This window comes from Nyctereutes procyonoides, unplaced genomic scaffold (assembly GCF_905146905.1).
Source record: "Nyctereutes procyonoides isolate TBG_1078 unplaced genomic scaffold, NYPRO_anot_genome, whole genome shotgun sequence".
Lineage (NCBI taxonomy): Eukaryota > Metazoa > Chordata > Mammalia > Carnivora > Canidae > Nyctereutes > Nyctereutes procyonoides.
This window is the reverse complement of record NW_026575117.1, coordinates 1148353-1174100: the sequence shown is the minus strand read 5'-3', so window position 1 is coordinate 1174100 and position 25748 is coordinate 1148353. Positions and strand designations below refer to the sequence as shown.

Sequence of the window (25748 nt, the reverse complement as noted above, 5' to 3'; positions counted from 1 at the left end):
GAAAAGTACAGCATAGGGAGGATAGTGGATAATATAATCATGTTGTGTGAAGACAGAGGTGGACTACACTTATGATGGGTATTGAATGATGTTCGGAATTGCTAGCAATATGTTGTACGCCTACAACGAATATAACATTATATGTTGATTATACTTTAATAATAAATTTAACTTTTTTCTTTTTAAAGAAGCTATGTCCGTGGTTGTCAGGAGCCTGGAACTGGGGGAGGGGGAGTTGATAATAAAGTAGCATGAAGGAAATCTTGGCTACAGTAGAACTGTTCTAGATCTTGATTTTGTGGTAAACAACTGCATGCACTTGTAAAAACTCAGAGAACTTTGAGTGCCTGGGTAGCTCAGTAGGTTAAACATCTGACTCTTGATTTTAGCTCAGGTCATGATCTCAGGATCATGGGATTGAGCCCTGCATGGGGCTTCTCACTCAGTGTGGAGTGGGCTTCGTATTCTTTCTCTCTCCCTTTACCCTTCCCCCTGCTCGTGCACACTCTCTAAATAAATAAATAAATAAATAAATAAATAATAAATAAATAAAATCTTAAAAAAACCCTCAAAGAACTTTGCACAAATAACAGTGGATTTTACTGCATGCACATTATACCTTAATTTAAAAAGTGAAAAGAAAATATGTACCACACAGGAAGATAAAATTGTAGATGTTTCTAATACTCTTTTGATTGTGTTTTTTGATTTCTCTGGAATAAGCACCCATTGCTTTTATAATAAATAAGATGAATCTATTTTTTAAAAGATTCACAAAGACCGGATCAAGGATTTTACTATTAGTAAAGAAAGCTGTTATTATTATTTTAATAATCTCTATGCACAACGTGGGGCTTGAACTCACAGCCTTGAGATAAAAAAGTTACATGCTCTACCAACTAAGCCAGCCAGGCTCCCATGGATCAAAGATTTTTAAAAAATATGTATTTCTTATACATTAAATTAATAACATGCAGTTTATGAATGTGATAATGATATCATTAAGAATAATGTTCTCAGAAGTATTAATGGGGACATCAGTTTGGCAATATTATTAACAAATATATTCATATTCTATTTTTAGAATATAAGCTCTATTTTAGCTCTTTTTAGAAATGAAAAAAAATGAGGCATTCAGTTTGGAGGTGCATTACAAAAACTCCATTTATACCTATTTAACATGGAAATATGTTGGCTTATCGGCGTCACATAAATATTGCTTTAAATTAAGAAGGATTCAAAATGATTGAAGTAACCAACAATGAGTTAAATGAGTCATGACGAATCCGTTATCGAATATGACCACAATTTGTGATAATGTTCTGACACATAAAGATTTATAACAGATAAAAATGCAAGCTACGAACAGCAGTATAACAGCTTTCTTTACTAATTTTTACAGGGTAGCTAATTGCTAAGCACTTTATATAGGTGCCTTGTTTAATGGTCACCACAGATACAACTATTATGTTTTCACCATTATTAACTCTATTTTTACAAATAAAAGAAATGAAGCATTCCATTTGGATGTGCATCTTCTAATCAGGGCAATGCCGTGATACTTTTGAGATCCTTGGAGATATTTCTCTGCCACTTGCATACCTTAAAACCACTTGGTACAACTAAAGGAATAAGGTGTTTGTGCTGGCAGATATACATCTCTGAGTTGTGAACTTCTCTTGGATCCCACTTCAAATCTAGAAGAAGTTCCAGCTTCTCACCTGCTTCATGCTGAGGTCAAGGAGGAGCTCCAAAGGGTGCAAAGTGCAAAAATAGATGATAGACCAGGTCCATGGTGTTGAGGATAAAGCTATTTAGGTGAAAACAAAATCAAAGACCCAAATAAATTCTTTTGGGTTGAGGGTCATTTCTTGTTCATCTCCCTTAGAGACACAAGGAAGTAACAAGTTCCAAGTGCTTGGAAGTAACAAGTTTCTTTTTTTTTTTTTAAATTTTTATTTATTTATGATAGTCACAGAGAGAGAGAGAGAGGCAGAGACACAGGCAGAGGGAGAAGCAGGCTCCATGTACCGGAAGCCCGATGTGGGATTCGATCCCAGGTCTCCAGGATCGCGCCCTGGGCCAAAGGCAGGCGCCAAACCGCTGCGCCACCCAGGGATCCTGGAAGTAACAACTTTCAAGAGGGAATTGGCATGACGGTAAGGAAAGTCAAGACGGGGACTGGGCAGGTCACTGGAAGCTCATTCTTTAACTCTTAGTCACCATTATCTACATACTATAGAACAGTCAATTACAGAAAGTTCGTATAAAGTGACAAGAATATGAAGTAATAAGAGTCAGAACACGACGACTATGAGCATGTAGCTCAGAATACAAACATCATTCTGTGTGAAGGCATCTTAATCCTGAGGGTCCATAAATCAAGTTTGAGTTGGAGGAAGATTAGGCGGTCAGTGACATCTTTTCATCATCTCAGCATGAAATCCGTTCCCGAACCAGCAGAGTGATGTTACGATCTTAACAACTTCCCTCAATCTCTCCAAACTTCACTTTTTTCATTGCAGGTGATGAAACTGCTTTCCACCTTCGTGCAGCACGAGAACCAGCAAATCGGGTTGCACAGCTACTGAGCTATCGCTGCTTGAGTAAAGGAATGGAGCCAGTGACTCCACGGCACAAGAGCTGCAATCACGTGCAACACAGAAGCGTCTTCCTGCAAATCCCCAAAAGGCGCCTCGTTCGGCAGCCCACTGGCCGTGACGCCCCCTCAGGGACACCAATTCTGAATACATACCCGTTGTTTTGAGCAAAAGCAATCCTTCTCTTGCACACAGGCCTTGGCAACAGAAGCACAGAGGATTTCCGTGTTGACCTGTGCCCTCAGCTGGGTTTCTCGGAGCGGGGCACAGTCTGTTCAACATGCCTATTCTTGACGCCAGGCTCACCTTGTCAGGATCACCCCCAAAGTCTAAGTGCACATATTGCTTTGGAGCCTGTGTACCCGACCCTGATCTGCAGCCCACAAATGGTTCGCTTTTAAGCAACACACCAATGAATTAGACTCCTGTTATAGCACTCTTTTAGGAAAAAATGTTTATTAATTTTTTTCCAAATTATGAAAATGATACATGCAAAATATGGTATTAGGATAGCACAGGAAAGTATAAAAAAGAAAATAAAAGCTACCCATGACCACTCTATTCCTTAGAATTGATAGATGGTATATCTATCGCTGAATTTCTCTCATACATATATATATATTTTTTTCCTCTGTACTTAGATTTTATCTCCATAGAGATCATTGTTGATGGCATCCAGGTTCTTAGAAGGACATCATGGTGAGGTTTCCATATGTGAATCAGGATTGAGTGGTTGTTTCTTGTTCTTCCTGGACTTGATGACCTTGAAGAAGAGAGAAATAAAGACAGGACAGTTGAGACGCAGCTGATTCTACCTTTCTCTCTGCACTGACTCTATCTCCCCGCCACTGGCTGCATCCCCTTTGCTCTTCCTTCCTGTAAGGCTGTCACTCTCATCCATCCACTTCAATGAATTCCCATCCTTTGAGTCACCCCCCTTCCCACCTTGGTTGAGACCCTGAAATGAGGTAATCACTCGCATACAGCAGGAGTACCTGTGGACAGGGCGGGAGAAGGAGCAGATGTACTCAATGGCAAGAGCTGAGGGGAAGGTTCTCACTGGGAAAACACGTGGGAGGGGGGTCTGAGCCTGCGAGGGAAAGGCTGGAAGGTTTGAGGGCCCTAGAAGTGGAGAGACTTCAGAGTGTGGGCACTGCCGTGCGTCTGGATGTGTCAACCTTTGTATTGATCTGTGTCATTCTAGCCTTTGATAGTCTTCCCACAATCCTGCATGGATGTGTGTGACAAAGAGCATGGACTTCGTCCTGTACGACCAGCCCCTTCCGCTGTGTAGACCAGTCTGTATATAACACTAAAATAAAAACTGGTCCCTTTGTGTTTTGAGATATTCAGTGGCACCGTGGATCCTTTAGGTCTGGCATGAACTCTGTTTAACAGCCTCTGGGATAGTTGACATTCCCTGCCTATTATAGATGAAGAACCTGAGGTTCCTGGTGTTTAAGTTCACCACCAGTTAGAAAATCACAGAGCCAGGATTTGAAACAAGCCTGCCTTAATGAAGCTCAAATTTACTAAATAATCTCCCTACTCTGATACATTCAATCAACTCTATAATATTTAGCTAGACATTATATACTTTGAAGGCCTCAATAAGATTACACATCCCCTTCTCTGAAAAAGGAAAGAATGACAGGAAAGGACAGTCAGTCTAGTTTTCTTAAAGTCTTCTTTGTTGGAAGAATGATATTCCCCAGAAGTTCCCACCTTCATGAAACTGTGAATTACAGATCTCAGCTTCTTCACATTGTCACTTAGTTCAAAGCAGGTAAGTCTGAGTTTATCGCCTTCCTCACAGTCGACTTTGGTCAGTCGTCCAAACACCCAGACCTCCATCTTCCCTGTATTATCTTGTATCTCATACGAAATGATTTGTTCATTTAACACGTTTTTCTGCAAAAGAAAGTCAAAACCATTCTCCTGAGAACTGGATCAGGTTTCCACATCAATTAGAAACACAGGGTGTGAGTGTAAACTGTTGTCTCTGACAGGTTAACATGATCTAGAGGTCCAGAATGAGGGGCAGCAAATAGGTTAAAGTATTTGTTCAGGGAATTCTCCTTATGGGTCTGGCGATTGTCATTAATTCTCATTAAGTAGAGAATCATTTCAGTCTATAATTTTCCGTTTTTTTTTCTATTCTCTATTCACTCTCAGTCTGCCTGAATCCTTAATCTAGATTATCCAGTCACATTGCTCTAGGTATCCTCTCACTCACTCTACTCACCAATTCTGCATATGCACCTGTGTGCATAGCCACTTACACAGGGGGCACAGGAAACAACAGGGGTCGAAGGAAAGAGCCACCCTAGAAGACATGTTAAATGGAGTATGGAACAAAACTCGTCATGGAAAGTAGGGTTGGCTCAGCCTAGTACTTCCATGATGTGCTGGGACAGAAATATCTACACCAGTTCTAAGAATTCACCAAAATTCTACATTTCATTGCCCATATTAATAAATTGAGTATTTTTAACTTTTGTTTTGTTTTGAGAGAGGGAGAGAGAATATGTGTGGGGCAACAGATGGAGGAGAGAGAATCTTAAGCAGGCTTCCCACCCAGCATGGAGCCCAATGTGGGGCTCAATCTCACAACCCTGGGATCATGACTTGAGCCAAAATCAAGATTTGGAGACTTAACAAACCAACCCAGACACCCCATACATTGTGTAGGAAACAACCTGATTTCTCTAGTCTTTTCAATATTTATATTTCCTGTTAGATAATGCTAATGTCGATGCCCGACAATATTTCAAGGAATGAGTGTGAAGAGAGGAGCACTTTGGGATTCAGAGGATCAGAATCTTAGCTAACTGTTGGAAACAGCTGCGTTTTAGGGCAGGGTCTATTGATTTCTTCCTCTGGTCGTCACCGCTAGCATCCAAGTTTGGGAGGACAGTTTTTTATTTACAGTTAAGCTGTCACCGAAATGGATGGGACAGAGCTCAAACAAAATCATGAAGATACGGACACAAATAGAAAGTCTGCACTGCTCTGGACCAGGGTGCCTGTGAATAGATGATTAAATCTGAAAAATGCCAAGGATTCTGAGAAACTCTTTCTGCAGAACTTGCATGGCATTACCTCGGGAAGCAGAATATGAAGAGCTCTCCTGTCCCGTACCCTGAGGTGGGACGCTTCTACCCAACTACCCTGGTCACTGGTACCTCGAGTTCCTGTGTTTCAGAAGTGAACCAAACTTTACTTGGCAAGTTCAGACTTCACATTCTGGGGTTGCAGAAGAAATAGTACAACACAATGGTGTGGGCTTACCTTGTGCACCTCATATATCCCATTCACAAACGTTCCTGGCTTTTGCAAGTAAAGATCACTGATTTTTGGAGTTGCATTTGCCTTTTGGATCAGTCCGCTTGAGACCTCCATCTTTTGGTCAGCGCTGACATCAGACACAGAAGAGGCATTGTACACCTCCAGAAACCCATTGCGACCAACATAATCTGATATGGTGATGATGTTCTTTGAGACGAACTTTTCCTTCAGGTTGACCTGGAAAACCTTCACTTGGAAGAATTGGCTCTCAGTAGCTACAGTGGCATGGAACATCTTTTTCCCCGGCTCCACGGTATCATATACAAACGGCTCTGTTGCTTTCAGCACCATCACTTTCTTGGGGCCCTTCTGGAAACCCTCTTCTCTGGCAGCTTCTCTAGGTATAGCCTTCAATCTTGGTTTCTACTTGGAAGTACACACCAAAAAGAAGCATGTTAAGAAAGAGAATAAACCGTCACTTTCTAGTGTGAGCTTTTGGGTTCAATGTTGAGCCTCCAGAAATACCTGATGGGATGGATTTGGGAAAAAAGTGAGCTAGGTAGAAATGGCTGGCCTGGTGTAATGTAGCCCGTGAAAGACATAGAGGAGAGTTTGACATAATTCTATTTCTCCATTGTTTTAAGAGTTTGGGAAGAATATGTTTTCTTTAAGTGATCAACCCAAGATAAAAAGTATTTCTAAACCTAGGAGAGTCCTGTTGAGCGAGGAAGTGGGCAACAGCCATGTTGTCATGAAGGAATTCCCAGTGGAAATGAGGATGAATATATCATCTTAATTTACCAATCAATTCATTTTAGTGAGCAAAGTAAGTTATAAACAGGGAAGAAAATAAATCCCCCTAACAGCACTGACAGTGGGAACGGCTCTAATCAGTAACCACTGCTTTCATCTGGAACCAATCCCAGTAGATGTCACTATTGAAAGACGGAAACTGCGAGCTCTTTTCAAGAAGTGCTGTGCTAAAAAGAGATTAAATAAGCACCGGAGAATCTCATGAACTTCCCTAATTCCGAAAGGTCCTGGCTCAGGGCTCTTGAAGAGTAGCAGAATGAGCCATCTGAAGGTATGCTCCCTTAGTATAAAATTATTTTGAGCTTATTATTTTGAAAAAACAGCAAATATAGGAAACACTCTACAAAGAGAACAGAAATTGCACTTGTGTAAGGAACATGCATTTGTAACAGTGTCTCTCTCTCTCTCTACCGGGAAGAGAAGGGGACCCTAAATCACAACAGAATCTCATGATGAAGGATGGCCTGCCTGAAATCTGCATAAGAAACACCGTTGTTTATTCTGTTTTTCCTGGTAATCTTCATAAGTGGCCTCCACACCTCCCTTTCTCTTGTCTTCGGCTGAAGATGGTATTTCAAATGGTGGTTCAGGCCACCGCAGGGAGCTACTAAGTTTTCCCTGGTTTCTCCCAGGTGTACATGAGGTAGACATGTTATAACAGACTTCTGCTTGTTTTTCTTTTGTTAATATGTCTCTTATTACAGGGGTCTCAGCCAGGTATTTAGAAGGGTAAAGAAGGAGAATAATTTCCTCCTCTTCCACACTTCTCTGTTGGAATAATGGTAGGACCCTTAGGGAAAGCATGCCAGCGGAGAACTCGCCAAGAATCAGGGGTCTGACATCTCGTCTCCCCAGGGGCCTGAACCACGTTGGAGTTTCAGGAGAGTATTTGGAATTGGAAGAAAGTATTGATCTGCAAAAGAAAGTATGAAGGTGAGGGCAAAGGTGGGCTCTGGGAGTGCCAGGGCTGAGTATGAGGCCACAGCTGGCTGTCTCACAGGCTAGCAATGCTTCTTGTGATCTCACCTAGAAAATTATTATGGATCTACTCTGAGGCTCATAGAAGCATATTTGATGGGCATATTTTTCTTATGCTCATTCCAGGCTTGAGGAATACTGGAAATAATCTAAAGCCAAAATATACAGAATTATTTTTCTAATTTATGGAATAACTGAGTATTTTTCTTATACATTAAAACAGGAATTTAATTCTACATTGGTTGACTTAAATAGCACTTTAAAGCATATGAAGTGAAAATAAAAACCTCAAACTGGATTATAGAAAAATATATGTCATGTGACAAAATGATATTCTTTGTGCATACATAATAAAGGGTAAAAATCCGAAAGACTCTTTCAAAATGTGATGTTTGATGTAAAAGAGATCAGATAGCAAAAAATTTACTTATTTTTGTCTGTGTGTCTCCATTTCCTAAATTTTCTAAGGTAATATTATTTAGGTAATAAAAAACGAGAGAGGAAGAACTGGTGGTAGTGCTTTGGTAGGCTCTGTATTTCCATGCCCTCTTCCACCACAAGTGATCTCTGTTGCTGTATATTGAGGGAAACACAAAAATAAAATCAAACAAACAAATGACCAATTATATTCCATGTGGAATAAGGATGATCAGCTGTCCACTGGCTCATAGGTGATTTTAATGCAGAGGGGGACATAATAAGAGTTGGAATTTGAATTCAGGTAGGCTTTTAAAATACACACTTTGTAAATAAGCAAGTAATTTAAATAAAGAAATAATTGTATGTAGTTGGGGGTTGCCCTTCCAGGGTTCTGTTGGTCCTTGCCATGACCTCACAGGGAAGGGAAATACTGGAAACAGGAACCTCGTACCTTGATTAAGGAACTGCTGGATGGGGGTGTTGGCAGGAATGCAGGGAGGGCTTGCATTTGTGCCTGTGCTGGTTGCTGAAGGTATTAGGGACTGACTCTGTTCCTGGGATGGCTACATCCTTACGGTGTAATCAATTTTGGTGGTTATGTCAACCCTTCCCTGTAGAAAAATAGGTTTTGTGTGTTTGTGTTTTAAATTTTTTTTGTAATTTTTATTTATTTATGATAGTCACAGAGAGAGAGAGAGAGGCAGAGACACAGGGAGAGGGAGAAGCAGGCTCCATGCACCGGGAGCCCGACGTGGGATTCGATCCCGGGTCTCCAGGATTGCGCCCTGGGCCAAAGGCAGGCGCTAAACCGCTGCGCCACCCAGGGATCCCTGTGTGTTTGTGTTTTGTGTGTGTGTGTGTGTAGTCGTTTTTGAAATTAGATGAAATACAATACACTTTCATTTCATTCTTACTTTGTAAAACGGGACCTTAACTCTACCAATTAGATCCTATTGCAAGGGGAATAGGAGTGAATACACAAACATCCTACCCTTACCTTCCTCTCATCTCAGCTGGGATCAATTACCTCACTCTGCAAACCTGAAAAGCTCAGGTGACTGAAATTTCATTGGTCTGAGATAGAATACGGTGGCTCTACTTTTCCTGCAGAACTGGTCCAAATCCCTCGATGAGGCCTAACTAACCCTTGGAGCTATCTTTCTGCAGTAAGGATAGCATGTCTCACGCGAGGTTGGCCACACTTATGGGCACTGATGAACTCAGCCTGTCTCATCCTGTTCATCAGTTTCTAGCACCCAATCTTCAGCACTTAGGAGATCCAGCCCTCCAAGCATCGGGAGCTCTAACCCTGACCCTGACGGAGAGGTTCTCTCAATGCATGATTCCTCAGCCATGGGTTCTGCTATCTTTACAGCGAGGCAGGCAATTTGAAACTTTCAGCATTCTGAGCTCTATTCACCGTATTGAATAGTCCACCCACCATGACTACTGGCTGAACGTTTCCTCAGTAAGATTGGGGAATTTTGCTGTAATCATGGGCCTTTACTGCCTTTCATCGTTTAATGACAGCTATTAAATAGTCATCCCATTAGTTAATTAGTCACAGTTTCCACCACTTCTGGCATTCAGTAATTTAATTTTTAAAGTATCAGATGTTGATAGGAATGTGACAGAGCTGCTTCTGTAGGGCAGCTTCTTGGTGACAACAGTCTCTGGCCACCTTGGGCACCTGGCTTACAGAAACAACCCCAAACCTAACGCTGTCTTCCTAAATGTAAAAAAATGAATTGAAGACATTTTAACATCTGCATTTCAAGTCTAGATTCAACATATGACAACTAAATGTTCAAACCTTAGATTTCAAAGCCTGGATTTGAACTAAGCGCTAAGTAAATGCCCAGTGCACAGAAATGTCTTCATCATTGTTTTCCTATGTTTTTTCAAAAGTTTGTACTCTGCTCCGATAAGCAGTATTTCAGGCTTTATGATGACCCTGTTGGAAGCTCTGTTATCGACTCACCTTATAAAAGAAGTCTCTCCATTCAGGTCATCCACATATACTTAGCAATCTCATTGACAGGGCGATCTTGAGCTATTACCTTTTAAAACTCAGTTTTCATAAATGGGCATCACAAGAAGAGGACAAGGATGATGAAAATATAGTCTTGGTCTGGATCAGTTTTGAAAGCATAAGCAGGTCATTTTCTCTTGAGTATATCCTTCACTTCCTACCTTGTCTATGAATCGTGCCCTTCTGTGCTGCTTGCTCCATGGACACATAACAGCAGAAATCAAAGGTGATAGTGATGTTTCTGGATTTGAATCCCAAAAATGCAAACAGAACACACGCCCTAGAGAAAATTGTTGGGAGACCCCATGATGCATCAGTGCAAGGCTTTCCCGCTCACCTAATGAACCACTGACTGTTTGGTCAGACACTTTTTTGTAGGCTCCCCGTGCAGGTGGATGGACCCTGGAGGAGAAATGAGTGGCTGAGGGAGCAGATGAGCCTCCCTGGGGTGGTTGTGCTTCAAGAAGTATGCAGGGCAGCAGAAGGATTCTCATGGGATTAGCAATGACCCTGTCACCTGTATAGGCCGAGGGGGACTTAGAAAGTATCCCTGCCAAGCCAGTCTGCAAGGCAGAAGTAGAGTTGGCTTGAGATGGGCATCTAGGTCCTTGTCATGGCAGAGAGACGGGGGCTGAGGTTCCAATGACCAGATAAGGTCACAGCTATGGCCACTAGTCTCAAGATAGACACAGGTATGGGCAGCTAGTCCCATACACCAAATAACCACGAGAGACTCGAGGGGAGAAAATAGAGTCCTCACACTAACGACAATAAACACAAAATTCATTGAGAAAAACTGTATGTAGGAATACCGGCCCCGGCTGGTCACAGTGGGTAGTTTGGGGTTTGAGTGAGAATAATGATTTAAATGTTGATCCCTCCTAGCCTTTAGGCTGTCTTACAATTCTTCCCTGTCCATTCTCCTCAGATGTAGGCTTCGTAGTGGGTAACCACAGGGGTCACGCAGGGCAGAAGCAAGGGCTGGGTGGGAGGGCAGTCGGTGCACACAGGTGTCCACTCACTTTCCCACCGCTGTCTGGCTTCCCATGGAAAACAATACCCATAACCTAAGCTTATTGTCTAAGGAGGAAGAAAGACATTGATTTTTTTTTTTACACTTGTGATAAAAGGTGATACAGAGGAAAATAAAGGGAACCGTGAAAGTGAACAAAGGGAAGATCTGACCTACTCTGAAAGGCAATGTCAGTGAGGATCACCAAGGAATACATTCAGTCTGGCACGACATAGTAGAAAACACTTCAGCCTAAATAAGATGAGAAGTCTTCTTATCAAAGGAAGTATTAAAATACCTCATCTGCTTAGGAGCAGATACTGACAAAACACCTGATGTGGCTCGGAGCAAGGTGCTGACAATACGCAGAATGTGGCTTGGAGCACAGGAGCTGACAGTACACCTGATGTGGCTCGGAGCACAGGTGCAGACAGTACACCTGATGTGGCTCGGAGCACAGGAGCTGACAGTACACCTGATGTGGCTCGGAGCACAGGTGCAGACAGTACACCTGATGTGGCTCTGAGCACAGGAGCTGACAGTACACCTGATGTGGCTCGGAGCACAGGTGCAGACAGTACACCTGATGTGGCTCGGAGCACAGGAGCTGACAGTACACCTGATGTGGCTCGGAGCACAGGTGCTGACAGTACACCTGATGTGGCTCTGAGCACAGGAGCTGACAGTACACCTGATGTGGCTCGGAGCACAGGTGCAGACAGTACACCTGATGTGGCTCGGAGCACAGGAGCTGACAGTACACCTGATGTGGCTCGGAGCACAGGTGCTGACAGTACACCTGATGTGGCTCTGAGCACAGGAGCTGACAGTACACCTGATGTGGCTCGGAGCACAGGTGCTGACAATACACCTGATGTGGCTTGGAGCACAGGTGCTGACAGTACTCCTGATGTGGCTTGGAGCACAGGAGCTGACAGTACACCTGATGTGGCTCGGAGCACAGGAGCTGTACACCTGATGTGGCTCTGAGCACAGGTGCTGACAGTACTCCTGATGTGGCTTGGAGCACAGGAGCTGACAGTACACCTGATGTGGCTCGGAGCACAGGAGCTGTACACCTGATGTGGCTCTGAGCACAGGAGCTGACAGTACACCTGATGTGGCTCGGAGCACAGGTGCTGACTGTACACACCTGATGTGGCTCGGAGCACAGGAGCTGACAGTACACCTGATGTGGCTTGGAGCACAGGAGCTGACAGTACACCTGATGTGGCTCTGAGCACAGGAGCTGACAATACACCTGATGTGGCTTGGAGCACAGGAGCTGACAATACCCGAGATACTGCTTGGAGTACAGGTGCGGACAATACACCGAGGTAAATAAGCAGAATGGAGTGGAACCGAAATGGGCCGTAGGAGCTGACCCCGCTTGTCACCCATCACTTCCCATCCGGCTACGTCCCCACATGCTCTAATCGTGGACAAGGCAAGGTAATCGTCCCCTGGAGGTCAGAGGTCACCTCCGGCATGCACACCCCCTAATAGAAAACGACTGAGGGGATCCCTGGGTGGCGCAGTGGTTTGGCGCCTGCCTCTGGCCCAGGGCGCGATCCTGGAGACCCGGGATCGAATCCCACATCAGGCTCCCGGTGCATGGAGCCTGCTTCTCCCTCTGCCTATGTCTCTGCCTCTCTCTCTCTCTCTCTGTGTGACTATCATAAATAAATAAAAAAAAATTAAAAAAAAACTGTTTAAAAAAAAAAAAAGAAAGAAAAGAAAATGACTGAGACTCCAGGAGGCTCTCTAGATGCCTGCTTGGTGAGTGAGTGACTTAATCAGAGAAGAGTTAGAGACGGTCGCTGGCAGGATTACAAGCTTTTTCAGGATTCTGATGAACCCTGTAATTTCCGCGGAGGGCGGCGGGTGGGAGAGGTGTGCGCTACCTTGACCGAGGCGAGGCTGGCGGGAGCTGCCGCGGGCGGGTGTGAGCTGGGGACGCAGGGCTGGGCTGTGCACCCGCTGCTCTGGGGCGGCCTGGGCGGCTGCGCGGGCTCCAAGGATATGTTCATCCTCTTGAAAGCGTCCTTCAGCTCATCGGCGCCTCTGCCGTTCTGAAGCAATGATTTAGTTTCCTGGTTAGTGGTTTTCCACGTCGCGTGGACCGCAGCCTCTCTCTCCATCCTGTCTCTCTCGCACACGCACACACCCCGATGTGCACACTGCAGTAATCCCCGTAGGCAGCGACCACCAACACCTCCCCACCTCACACCCTACCGGGATCACAATCATCACTCTGCAAATTCTAACAACTCAGGTGATTCGAATTTGATGGGTTGTGAATTCTGTTCACCACTGCTACGCACTGGACCGCGTAAGTTCCTCAGGCGAATATTGGGGTTTATTGATCATAGAAAATCAATCCCAGGCTCTAAGAGAAGCAGGTTCCCCCAAGAGCTTCGGGGATACTATTTAACCGTAATCACTGATTATTTTCCCGGGAGATTATTTCCCTCGTCTCCCTGTCCTGCTCATGAAGAAGGATGTTCTTTTCTTTCCTTTTTTTTTTTTTGAAGATTTAATTTATTTATATGAGAAGGAGAGAGAGAGAGAGCATGAGCAGAAGGAAGGGCAGAGGGAGAGGGAGAAGCAGACTCCCTGCTCAGCAGGCAGCCCCTTGTGGGATTTGATCCCAGGACCCTGAGACCATGCCCTGAGCTACAGGCCGATGCTTAACCCCCTGAGCCTCCCAGGGGCCCCAGAACAGGCTGTTCTGAGCTCTTTGCTTCCGGAGAGACAGAGCAGCAGGTGTCAAGGGTAATCCTGGTCTGTGTCTGGTTTGAAGCCGCACCCTGGAGAAAATCCTCGGGGGACACAGTGACAGGTCAGAGCCAAGCTTTCCTGCCCACCGAACGAGCCACAGACCTGATGGTCAGACACCTGTACATGGGCCTTCTGAGGAGCCGCTCCAGGTCAGGGTGACGCCTGCGGCATGTGGTGGAGAGGTTCAGGTATGGGGAGGAGGAAGACCGTACCTTGGTGGAGCCACTGCTGCATGGGGTTGCTGGAGGCTGCTGAGGAGCCTGGAGGGAGTTCCCAGGTGACTGGGTACTGGTTGCAGAAGGTTCTGGAAGCTGACTCTGTTCCTGCGGTGGCTGCATCCTCCCAGATTCATCTTTTTTTGTGGTTTTCATATTCTTTTTCTGAAAGACATTTTCCTCCTGGTTATTTATTGGTTTCCAATGTGAGATGAACCTGAACATCTCTCTCTCTTTCTGTGTCTCCCTGCCTCCCCCCACCCCTCCCGTCACCGGGATCTTCACTCTGGAAGAAAGGGCACATATTTAGACACCTCCCACGTCTCCCCAGCTCAGACACCAACCAGGATAACCAAAGTCCCTCTGCAATGTTTAACATCTTAGAGAATTCAGATTTCCTCGTCCTGTTGGGGAAATCTCTTTCACGCCCGCTGCAGACTGGCCTGCGTCAACCTCCTCGAGAGAACGCGGGATTTATCGATTCATAGAAACTCCTTCCAGGCTCTGGGAGAAGCAGGTCTCAGAAGAACTTTGGATACACTTGAGGATGTTTATTTAACCAGGTCTTTACCTACTTGCACATGATGAATAAGCCCATAATGGGCTTCTATCACCTGTTCCTCGGGTGCGGAAAACCCCAGCTTCACCTCTCCGCGTGCTTCATCATATGAGAGGGCGTCCCTCTGATTCGTGATTCCAGATTATGACCCGGCAACCACATCCTCGGAGATCTCGACAACACGCAGCCTCATCAGGGATTTCCCCAGGACGCCCCCAGTCCCTGGATTTTCATAATTGCTTAAGCAACGGTAGGAAGTGTCTGTAAAATCATTTAGCTTGACTGCTTTTACTTTTCCTAATGAAAGCCCATTCGTCCCAGTGCACACCCAACACATCTCCCTCTGATCTATCCCTCTCGGGATCGGTTTGCCTAATTCACAAAGGTCAATTGTTGATAACGCTGTAGATGAAGGAGCTTCTGGAAGCACCAGGCATGCAGCTTCCTGATGAGAGCGCTCACAGACCACCCCACACACCCCATTCCTCATTATGAGGAGCTCAGGGGCGCCCGGGTGGCTCAGTGGTTGGGCGCCTGCTTATCCTTCTCACTCTCTCTCTGCTGCTCCCCCTACTTGTGCTTCCTCCCTCTGTCTCTCTCAAATAAATAAACAAAATCTTTAAAAATAATAAGAAGGCATTCAGAGCTGATGCTGTGCAAACAAAGCCTGAACGTGACCCTGTCCATCTTAAAAAAATAAAGTCGAAAAAATAATACTGTAACATCACACCCCTACCATGGACCAGAACGTGCCCAGTAAGCGCCCACCTGTGGACCTCTGACTCCCACCGTCTGGGTGACCTTTGCAGAACTGTTAAGCTCTCCAAACCTCACTTTTCTCATCCCTAAAATGGGACGGGCAATAATAGCATCTCACGTGATAAATAATGAACTGTCTTAAGAAGAAGAAATGAGGTCACACACACAAAGCACAGCAGTTTTAAGAGTCCAGCTCACTAAACGGTCCACACACAGAAGTGTCAACACTGTCATTAGGGTGTCATGGTCCACACGGGGTGGAGGGGGTTGTATTTCTGCTCTGATCTGCGGACGCTTCGTGTGACCCTCTCGGTGGCATGGGGATGCTTTACTAAAAGAAGCTTCTCTGTCCACTTCTGCCGTGGGTGGTGACTTAATCCCACTGGCAGGAGCTTCAGAGCTTCGGAGCTTCTCTCAAAATCAGTTAAACTGGAAGCTTCTCTCTGAGTAGCAGAATTTAGATGCTGAAAACATCCTTTTGATTGGATACTATTTAAAAATAATAATTGAAAAATAATAATAATAATTGATTATTTTCCCAGGAGATTATTTCCCTGTCTCCCTGCCCTGTTCACGAAGCAGGATGTTCTTTTCTTCTTCTTCTTCTTCTTCTTCTTCTTCTTCTTCTTCTTCTTCTTCTTCTTCTTCTTTTTTTTAAGGATTTCATTTATTTATATGAGAAGGAGAGAGAGAGAGAGAGAGAGCATGAGCAGAAGGAAGGGCAGAGGGAGAGGGAGAAGCAGACTCCCTGCTCAGCAGGCAGCCCCTTGTGGGATTTGATTCCAGGACCTTGACACCATGCCCTGAGCTGCAGGCCGATGCTTAACCCCCTGAGCCTCCCAGAGGCCCCAGAACAGGCTGTTCTGAGCTCTTTGCTTCTGGAGAGACAGAGCAGCAGGCGTCAAGGTGATACTGGTCTGTGTCTGGTTTGAAGCCACACCCTGGAGAAAATCTTCAGGGGACCCAGTGACGGATCAGAGCCAAGCTTTCCTGCCCACCGAACGAGCCACAGATCTAATGGTCAGACACCCTTTTGTAGGCTCCCCGTGCAGGTGGACGGACCCTAGAGGAGAAGTGAGTGGCTGAGGGAGCAGATGAGCCTCCCTGGGGTGGTTGTGCTCCAAGGAGGTTTCAGGGCACCAGCAGGATTCTTCTGCGAGTAGAAATGACCCTGTCACCTGTAAAGGCCGGGGGGGACTTAGAAAGTATCCCTTCCAAGCCAGTCTGCAAGGCAGAAGCAGAGTTGTCTTGAGATGGGCACCTAGGTCATTGTCGCGGCAGAGAGACGGGGACTGAGGTTCCGATGACTGGGTAAGGTCACACTCATGGGCCTGGCCTAAAGGCAAATAGGCTCCCTCTTATCAGGAAATCCCGGGAGAGATGTGAGTCAGGGCTGTGGAGGGATTGTGAATCATGGGGGCTGACAAGAGCAAGCAAGACAAGACAGAACTTGAGAAATAATCCACGATATGAGATCTGGAATTAGGTCAAAACGCTTACCTTGCTCATATCAAAGGGTTTGTAAAACACAGAAGTCTCAGTGTTTCCCTTTGATGAACTAGTGGGTCGCTTTTGTTATATAGAGAACTCATACGGAGTACGGAATGGCTGAGGAGCCCTCTCGCATCAGGGTGACGCCTGTGGCATGTGGCAGAGAGGTTCCGGTGGGGGGGGCGGACCATACCTTGGTGGAGCCACTGCTGCATGGGGTTGCTGGAGGCTGCTGAGGACCCTGAAGGGAGCTCCCAGCTGACTGGGTACTTGTTGCAGAAGGTTCTGGAAGCTGACTCTGTTGCTGGGTTGGCTGCACATTCTTCTTTCCACCTTTTGGTGTGGTTTTGCTTTTCTGTTTCTGAAGTTAACCCCCCCCCACACACACACTTCTGGTTAATCGTTTTCAATATTAGATTAAACACATCATTACTACTGAACATATCGACTTCCTATTACTCGAGTCTAATTGTACTAAAATTTCTGTGCTCCTGAAATGCTGGAGCTACGGGGAGTCTATCCTCTCAACAGATGATGGGAAGGCCGGCAGCCCACACAAATGATTGGTTCACACAAGAGCTGGGACCTTCCTCTCCCCAGGTGGCGAGGATGCTGTATTGGGACTTAGAAAATCTAGGTTTGAATTTTGTGTCTCAGAGTGGGTTTTGGCGAGCGGTTCTCCTCGTGCGACTTCCAATTTTGTCCACAGCTAACGAGGGGTAACGACTCCACATCTCCTTCGCAGGGAGTCATACATGCAAGGTCAGGTGCACATGATTCTGAGACCTAATGGGTGATCAGGAGCTACAAGATGCTGACTCTAAACCTCATTTTCTTGTCTTTTTTTTTAAGATTTTATCTGTTTATTCATAAAAGACACAGAGAGAGGCAGAGACACAGGCAGAGGGAGAAGCAGGCTTCCCCCCGCCCCGATGTGGGACTCTATCCCAGGATTCCGGGATCACGCCCTGAGTAGACACTCAACCACTGAGCCACCCAGGTGTCCCTTTGCATCTCATTTTCATTCTGCCCCTGGAAGTCCTTTTTCTTGATTCTTCTTCTATTTGCAGGTTGATAAATGAATAAAGAGCTCAGTGTTCATAGGAAGGTAATAGGGGATCCCTGGGTGGCTCAGCGGTTTAGTGCCTGCCTTTGGCCCAGGGCACAATCCTGGAGTTCCGGGATTGAGTCCCGCTCAGGCTCCCGGCATGGAGCCTGCCTCTCTCTCTCTCTCTCTCTGTCTATCATGAATAAAATAAATTTAAAAAAAAAAAGGTAATAGGTGGAAGAGCCATAGGAGAAGCTTCCTGGGCAGGACTTTGCCATCCTACCTTGGACTCAGGTGTATCATGGACTGATCCTGAAGCCCCGTCTGCGGTAGATGTGGATTCCTCAGTGCTAGATGCACCCGGCTTTATTTTCTTCATAGGTATTGTTTCTTTTCCTCTGCTTTGCCTCATAACTGAAGCAGTAAAAAAAAAAAAAAAAAAAAAAAAAAAAAAAAAAAAAAAAAAAAAACAAAAAAAACAACACAGCATGATAATTCCAAGGGAGCTGGTCTAGGGCAGCTGTAGGACTTGCAGTGCTATGTCCTCTCAGCTCTGCTTGTGGGTCTGGGAGTGCTGGTGTCCTCCCCTCCTGCATCAGCCCACCCGCCCCGGCTACAGGTGCTGACCCGCACTGCCAATTGGCTTCCTTGCTTCCCCATGGGCACAAGCACGCCTCTCCATCCTCTGCACTCCCAGGTACCTCCATCAAATCCTTTTCCAACCCACTTAGCCTCTATGTTCTTTTTAAGAAACTGCAGTTTTCACGATGCTGATCGTGGGTTAGTTCCTATGCAAGGTCTGTTTGAATTATAGAAACCAGAGAAAAGAAATGTGATCTCATTGGTGATGAGACAAACTGGTGACATTGGACTTGACTTTTTACACCATGTTTTTAGTGTCCAGTGATTTTTGGAAGAGGCAAATTCTTCACATCCCCAGGAGGTAGGTTACTCGCTAAGTCCTGTCTCATGTTTGTTGCTAGAGAATATAGTAGCGATGGATTAAATATTGTAATAGAACACGGCATGAACTGATAGAAGTATTCTTAAATCTCATGAATTTTTCTAATTTTATTTTATCCCTCTCCAACCTTTCTAATATGTAGAAGCCTCCATATCTTTCTTGTCAACCCTTTCTGCTTTTTTCTTTACCTGTACCTCCTCAAAAACACCCTGTATAATACAGTGGGCCTCTTTGTAGGAAAGGAATTGTCTTGGCTGTCAACTCATGGCATCTGAAGGGCTACCTCATCTCGGCCACCAGGTCAGAAACTGGAAAACACCTCTCCCAGCTCTGCCGACACCAGGGCTCTGCTGGACGCAGGGGGGGCACACCCAACAGTGAAGGCTCCTGTCCATTACCTTTTCTCTTTCCATTTCGAAGATTTATAACAATGTCTTCACATTCTTGCATTTCCTTGAACAGGTCTATTAGCTTGTTCACGCAGGCAACCCCTGGGAACTTCTTTTCCATCAGGTCGGCAATCTTGACCTTGTTATATTCTTTTTGCATGTTTGCAGTCAGTCCCAAATCGCGGGCCAGTAGGGACTTGATTATGCTAAACTGGTAGTCGTTGCTGGGCTCCAGTCCTTTCAGCAGAATAATCTTCTTGTACTCACTCTCCATCTCCAGGTGTGGCTGAACCTGGGAGAGAAAAATACCGCAGGGCGTTAGACTTTCATCCACACGATGCAAAAGCCTGGTTGTGTCTACGTCAGTGAGTGGCCCATGTCAAGCTGTCATCCTTGAGTATGTGTGACAAAGAAGAACTGAATTTCCAGGTGTGTCACTGTGGAAAATGGGTTGAGAACTATATTGGGACTCATATATATGGGTTGAGCTATATTTGGGACTTCTACGAAATTCTCTCCTTTTAATAATGACAGTTGAGTTGGGTTGCAGTGGGTGTGGCGGCAGGAGGTGTGGAAGGAGGCAGTTGTCCCCCTGCGTGGCGTGTGGGCTACAGGGCATCGGAGTACCCGCTCCCACCCCCATCCCGCATTGGGGCTGCGTCTCTCCCTGGATGCCCACCCGCTGGCTCCTGACTGAGCCACTCACTCTGGCTGAAGGGGCCGCATGCAGAGTGGGCTGCAGCCTCTCACCCCCCATGACTGTCCTCCCACCACGCCGGGTCCTCGGCCCCGCATAGCTGGCTCTTCCCGAGTCAGCCCATCATGCATCCTCTCTTCCTGGGGCTCAGGCCATGTTCTCGAGGCCTCTGGCCCCTCGACCTCCCGTGGGACGTCTATCTGCTCTCTCCTGCAGAATCACAGCTCTGGTTGGCCGGGACTATTTAGTAGTCCTTTTGCTGGAGTTCTACTTTCTTGCTGGAGCAAGAGCCCAGCATTTATTGGCTGGAATCATTTCAATAGTTGCTTGATTTTACCCTTCTCGGCTGAATTCCTCTTATCAGTTGTTTTTGGAGAGCCAGATACCCCTCTATGCAGCCACAATTTTATCCCACTTGACACCTCACAATAGTTCTCCATTTGTATTTGAATTTTTTTTTATTTTAATTTTATGATAGTCACAGAGAGAGAGAGAGGCAGAGACACAGGCAGAGGGAGAAGCAGGCTCCATGCACCAGGAGCCCGACATGGGACTCGATCCCGGGTCCCCAGGATCGCGCCCTGGGCCAAAGCAGGCGCCAAACCGCTGCGCCACCCAGGGATCCCTCTCCATTTGTATTTGAAAAATCTCTTGCTCTTTAGCCTAGGTTGGAAAGTCTTGGATACTTTGCATCTTTTTTCATCCGTAAGTAACTTTTGCATTCGTATGTCTTATGCTCCAGAAATATACACCACGTCTTGCCTTTCAATGTTTCATGCCTTCGCTAATTCACTCCCTGCTGCCTAAAGTGCCAGTCACTTTCCTTCCTCTGCCTACCTCCTTATAGCCTTCACAACTCCACTGAGGTTCTTGTCTTCTGAAAGCCTCCAGAATTCCCATTTTGGACTGGGTGTCACTCCCCTGGACCTCTTTATCACCTTATGTACTTCCTCGATGGCACTCAGTACATGGGAGAGATTCTAATTTTCTGTTTAAATTCATCAGTTCTTTTCACTTAGGGACCATGTGTTTGTGAACCTTTTGTATAATTGGCATGTTCAAATTCCCAGGGCTGTCCTTTGACAGATGAATGGATAAGAAGATGTGGTCTATGTATACAATGGAATATTCCTCAGCCATCAGAAAGGATGAACACCCACCATTTGCTTTGACGTGGATGGAACTGGAGGGTATTATGCTGAGTGAAGTAAGCCAGTCGGAGAAGGACAATCATTATATGGTCTCATTCATATGGGGAATATAAGAAATAGTGAAAGGGATTATAGGGGAAAGGAGAGAAATTGAGTGGGAAATATCAGAGAGGGAGACAGAACAGGAGAGATTCGTAACTCTGGGAAATGAACAAGGAGAAGGGAAGGGGAAATTTAAAAAAAAAATTTTTTTTTTAATTTTTTTTAAAGATTTTTTGGTAATATATTTTAAAATTTGTTTCTGATAGGCTTTAGTAACGGTTTAATAAAAGAAATATTTAGTAAAAAAAAAACAACAATGCAACACAGATTTCCTCTTGAGAGAATGTGAGCATTCCCAGATTGATGAGGCCCATAGAGTGAAGGGTAAATCCTCAAGATATAGAGGAATTGAAGATTATTAAAAACAAAGTAAAAACTCTGAAAGCTTCCAGAAATAAAGAGTAGATCACCTGCAAGAATTCAAGGATCAGATTGAAACTGATGTTTAACAGTAAAGCTGCCCATCACAGGAAAATAGGGTGATTTTCATATAATATTCATCCAAATGCCATATTTCAAAATCAAATAATTTTTAAAATGAAATTTTTGTGTTTTGTGTGTGTGTGTGACAGCATAATTTATTTGCAAAATAAAACCAGCATAAAGTGACAGGAGGCGATCCATAATCTTTCTTCATTCCACTTACATGTGAACATTCATATGCTTTATTACTAAAATATTAGTGTGTTTGATTTTAGAGTAATGATCCGGATCCCACTATTGTGTGCAATATTATTATGGTCTTTAAAATATGTGTATTTAATAGCCTTTTTAAAAGGCCCCAATTCTGAATTTCAAAACATGTAGCCCCAGGGATATCAGAAGAGGTCCTGTCTAACCATCTTCAGGGCCAAATAATTCTGAGCATAGAATTTAAAGCTAGCCCAAATGATATTTGAATGTGAGGGCCTGGGGATCCCTGGGTGGCGCAGCGGTTTGGCGCCTGCCTTTGGCCCAGGGCACGATCCTGGAGACCCGGGATCGAATCCCACGTCGGGCTCCCAGTGCATGGAGCCTGCTTCTCCCTCTGCCTGTGTCTCTGCCTCTCTCTCTCTCTCTCTCTCTCTCTATGAGAGAGTGTGACTATCATAAATAAATAAAAATAAAAAAAATAAAAATGAATGTGAGGGCCTCAGAAACTACTGTCTGATATTCAAAGCATTGATAGTTTGTAAGACAAAGCCCTATATGGAAGCATCTATTGGAGGAAATATTCAATATGAAGCCAAGAAACACCACAAGCCCAAAGGTAAATAAGAGTAGGAACCTAACTTGGTCCACTGTGCCTATGTCTTCCACGTAAATACAGCGCTGAGTGAAGACAAGAGAGACAGGGAGCACATCAACATGGTGGAGGGAGGGAGGAAAATACGGCAGTTCACTGAAGGACCAAAAAAAGTGTCTTCAAGGGAACGATAAAGGAGCAAGCAAAAACAGAAGTACAAGAAAGGAGCATATAGAAGTGTCATAAGTGAAATTGAGGATAACAAGCAAAATCATATATGCTGATCATCAGCACATACATAAATGGCCTAACCAGATAAGTGACAAGTTTGGTCAAATTGCATTTATGGGAAAAAAGCTTACAATCTTTTTTGCAAAAAAGCTTGAAATCTGCCAATATATTGTTAACAGAAATCATTTAAAGGTGGGAAAATAAAAGAAAAATATTTTACCATACAAAGAGTAACTAAAAGAAAACCGGTTTATCTATACTAGCATCGCTGTAAACAGACCTGAAGATAAAAAGCATCACCAGAATTCAACACAATGACAGAGGCTGACCTTTGACCTTCTCGGGAAACAAAACAGTTGTGATTATGTATTTACCTGCTAATGGCAAATATCTATTATAGTTACTCTATAGTTCTTTATACTGATATAAATATTATGTGTCATATTTTATAACGTGATTTACATATTATAAAAATCATATTCATAGTATTGTGTAGTGTAGTCCTCTTCACACAACCACACACATTTTACATATATGTGTGTACGTATGTACGTAATTACATACATGATATACATTATATTATTGTAAATATAAATTTGAGAGAACTATAGAGCAAAAACCTCACAATTTTTGTGGTAGGAGATTTCAGCTTGTCTCTTAATTCCTAAATAAACATGGTAAAAAAAATGAGTAGAGATTTTGGAAAAGGACTAACATTATTAATAAACATAATTAACAAGGTTTAACATACAAAAAATTCTGAAATCAGCATTAAAAATCTTTCACTCTAATCAAGCACATATGAAGTGTTATTATAACAGGCCCTACAGAAAGTCACTCAATTATTCTGAAAGTCTGTTTGTAGTTGGCTTCCTGCCTCCCCCCTGTACTTTGCCACTAGAAAAAAAAAAAATCAGCAATATTCAGGAAGGCAGACAGTAATACTAAAAAGAACTGAAGGAACAGCTTTGGCAGTGTAGACGAGAGTATAATATAAAAATTAAACTGTCTGAAGAGAGGCGAAGAGGCCATATTTTTGTGTAGCTCTGCCTGGGGAAGTGAAAGTTTTTCTGCTCTGCGGGTATGTGTGCATGTATGCGTGTTTTCTAAAATCATGATAATACCATACAATGCAGCTTTAAATCCAGATGTGTGTTTTTTTTTAACTTAATATTATATTCTGATACCTTCCTCATGCTCCTAACTTGACTTCTGCCCAGAACTCCACTATGGCCACCAAGAATTTCCAGTGCACCATTTAGAGAAAGGAAACCAAACCCTTTTTTTGAACTATCACTCATAATCACCTGGGGAGTAAATTTTTACATCTTCTGTACTCAGAATTCATCTCCCTTTGTTCAGGTGTCAGATGTGCTGTAATAAGGATGTCTGTTGTTTGCCTAAGTAGTAAAGGATTTAGAATCAAACTACTAATATTTTCTCGTCTCTGACTAGAGTTGATACCAGCTCCTGCCCCCCAATTCTTCATAACCGAACCCCCCCTAGTTGTTTTGTGTTCAGCCAGCAGGTGCCCACAGCTATCTACAGAAAGCCCACAGGCCTCACCTTGCTGAAGTTCTCCACCAAGTCCGGATCTTGAGGTCAGAGATGCTGGAATCACTGCTTATGGAGGAAGAACACTCAGCAAAGTCCTCCGAGACTGAACAGCAGGATGTTATAATCTCCTGAAGGGCACAGGAAAAAGAAGTATTTTGAAAGATAACAAGTACAGATGGCACTGATGAGAGTCACTCAAAACTTGACTAGTGCTGCTTCCTCCACACCACACTGTCCTCCGGAGAAAAGTTGCAAAACAATTTTGAGACTCCTCCCTCTCAGTGTTCTTAGCTTTCAGTTTCCTTAGTCAGAGAAAATAAGCAATTTCCTTCCTTCAAGTACTTAATTGAATGAGAGATCATAGCAAAGATGTAATTAAGTATTTTTTTTACTATAAATGTCAGTAGACCGAAGGAGTTTCAGCATTAGAACTTCAGGGGACTTACCTGTGGGTCATTAGAAACCTATATTCCCTTGAATGATGCTCAAATGTTAGAGAAATAAGATGAGTCACTGGACTGCTTATCCCTCACTTCCTGTTCTCAGAGTGGTAGGAGGAGATGTTGGAAGAGTCCTCTTCTCTACTGGCACTTGACTGTACCCCTCAGAAGAGGGTGGGTCAGCTATGAAATCACTCTTGGTTTAAATAGTGCCTGAAGCATTCACCCAGTTAAAAACTGACACACCTGGAGTTTGATAGAAGTGGGAGGTCATTACAAGTAGGAGAATCTTTCCTTAGATATATAGCAAGGAAGTCGCCCTCCCAAGTATGACTTGGCTATTTTACCTCACTGATCACTCATTATTCATGAGTGCATTATTTATGGAAAAACACAGGTGGGTAGTAAGGACATATCATGACAGCATAAGCCTTTGCAAATTCTGGAAGAACACTGAAACTCTAAACCGATGGGGGCTTGATAAGCCTTTCCTTCTGCAGTGTTTTTTCTGTGAAGGACAGTGGATGCATTCCAGAGTACCATGAACCCTGACATGTCAAATAAATGGCACCAGTCAGCTGACATGAGGGTTATAACCCACCAGCTGATTTGCAAGTAAGATGAAGCTATGGCTGGAAAGGGATCCCAAAGGACAGCCGGTGTTGGTGGGTGATGTGAGGTCATCTAAAGAGAAGAAAGCTGGTTATTTTAATTCAAACTATAGTTGCAAATTGAATAGCTTAAGTCTAGATTTGGGACCATCTGAAAACTCCACCAAAGCATGAGAAAGATGTGGGAAAGTGAGGGGAATCTGGTGGCATGTTCACAAACATCTGTGGGTGTTCACTCCTCAAGATGTGTGTTGCAGTTTTTATGAATGTATAGAGCTGGTCTTAAGGTAATGGGTGGGGACACACATTCGGGAGGTCAGACAGTGCCCCATCTCAGAGATTAGAAAGTAGAGGACACATGGGGGAAAATGACCATATCAGGATA

General features: G+C 44.3%; 1 protein-coding gene across 2 annotated transcripts; it reads right to left on the bottom strand.

The window, feature by feature from the left end:
- Positions 1-2838: 2838 nt before the first annotated feature.
- LOC129515304 (interferon-activable protein 203-like) lies at positions 2839-24553 on the bottom strand. 2 transcript variants are annotated; one of them, XM_055334149.1, is made up of 9 exons: positions 24322-24553; positions 19359-19641; positions 18280-18410; positions 17142-17309; positions 14137-14304; positions 13048-13215; positions 5892-6311; positions 4326-4511; positions 2840-3363 (listed from the first exon to the last, which is right to left on the bottom strand). In XM_055334149.1, exons 2-9 carry the CDS (start codon positions 19621-19623, stop codon positions 3295-3297), a joined length of 1575 nt encoding a protein of 524 aa, XP_055190124.1. In that variant the 5' UTR covers positions 19624-19641; positions 24322-24553; the 3' UTR covers positions 2840-3294. The 2 variants fall into 2 exon arrangements, with proteins under 2 accessions (XP_055190125.1, XP_055190124.1); XM_055334150.1 differs by lacking the exon at positions 13048-13215 and having other exon boundaries at positions 2839-3363.
- Between the last annotated feature and the right edge of the window lie 1195 nt (positions 24554-25748).

What these genes read in the sequence shown, in the direction of transcription:
- LOC129515304 (XM_055334149.1), bottom strand. Translation starts at nt 19,623, where the DNA reads ATGGAGAGTGAGTACAAGAAGATTATTCTGCTGAAAGGACTGGAGCCC. An exon ending in CCAGCCTCGCCTCGGTCAAG is followed by an intron (nt 6,312 to 13,047) that starts GTAGCGCACACC and finishes ACTTCCAAGTAG; the next exon opens with AAACCAAGATTGAAGGCTAT. An exon ending in GGATATATGAGGTGCACAAG is followed by an intron (nt 4,512 to 5,891) that starts GTAAGCCCACAC and finishes TTTCTTTTGCAG; the next exon opens with AAAAACGTGTTAAATGAACA.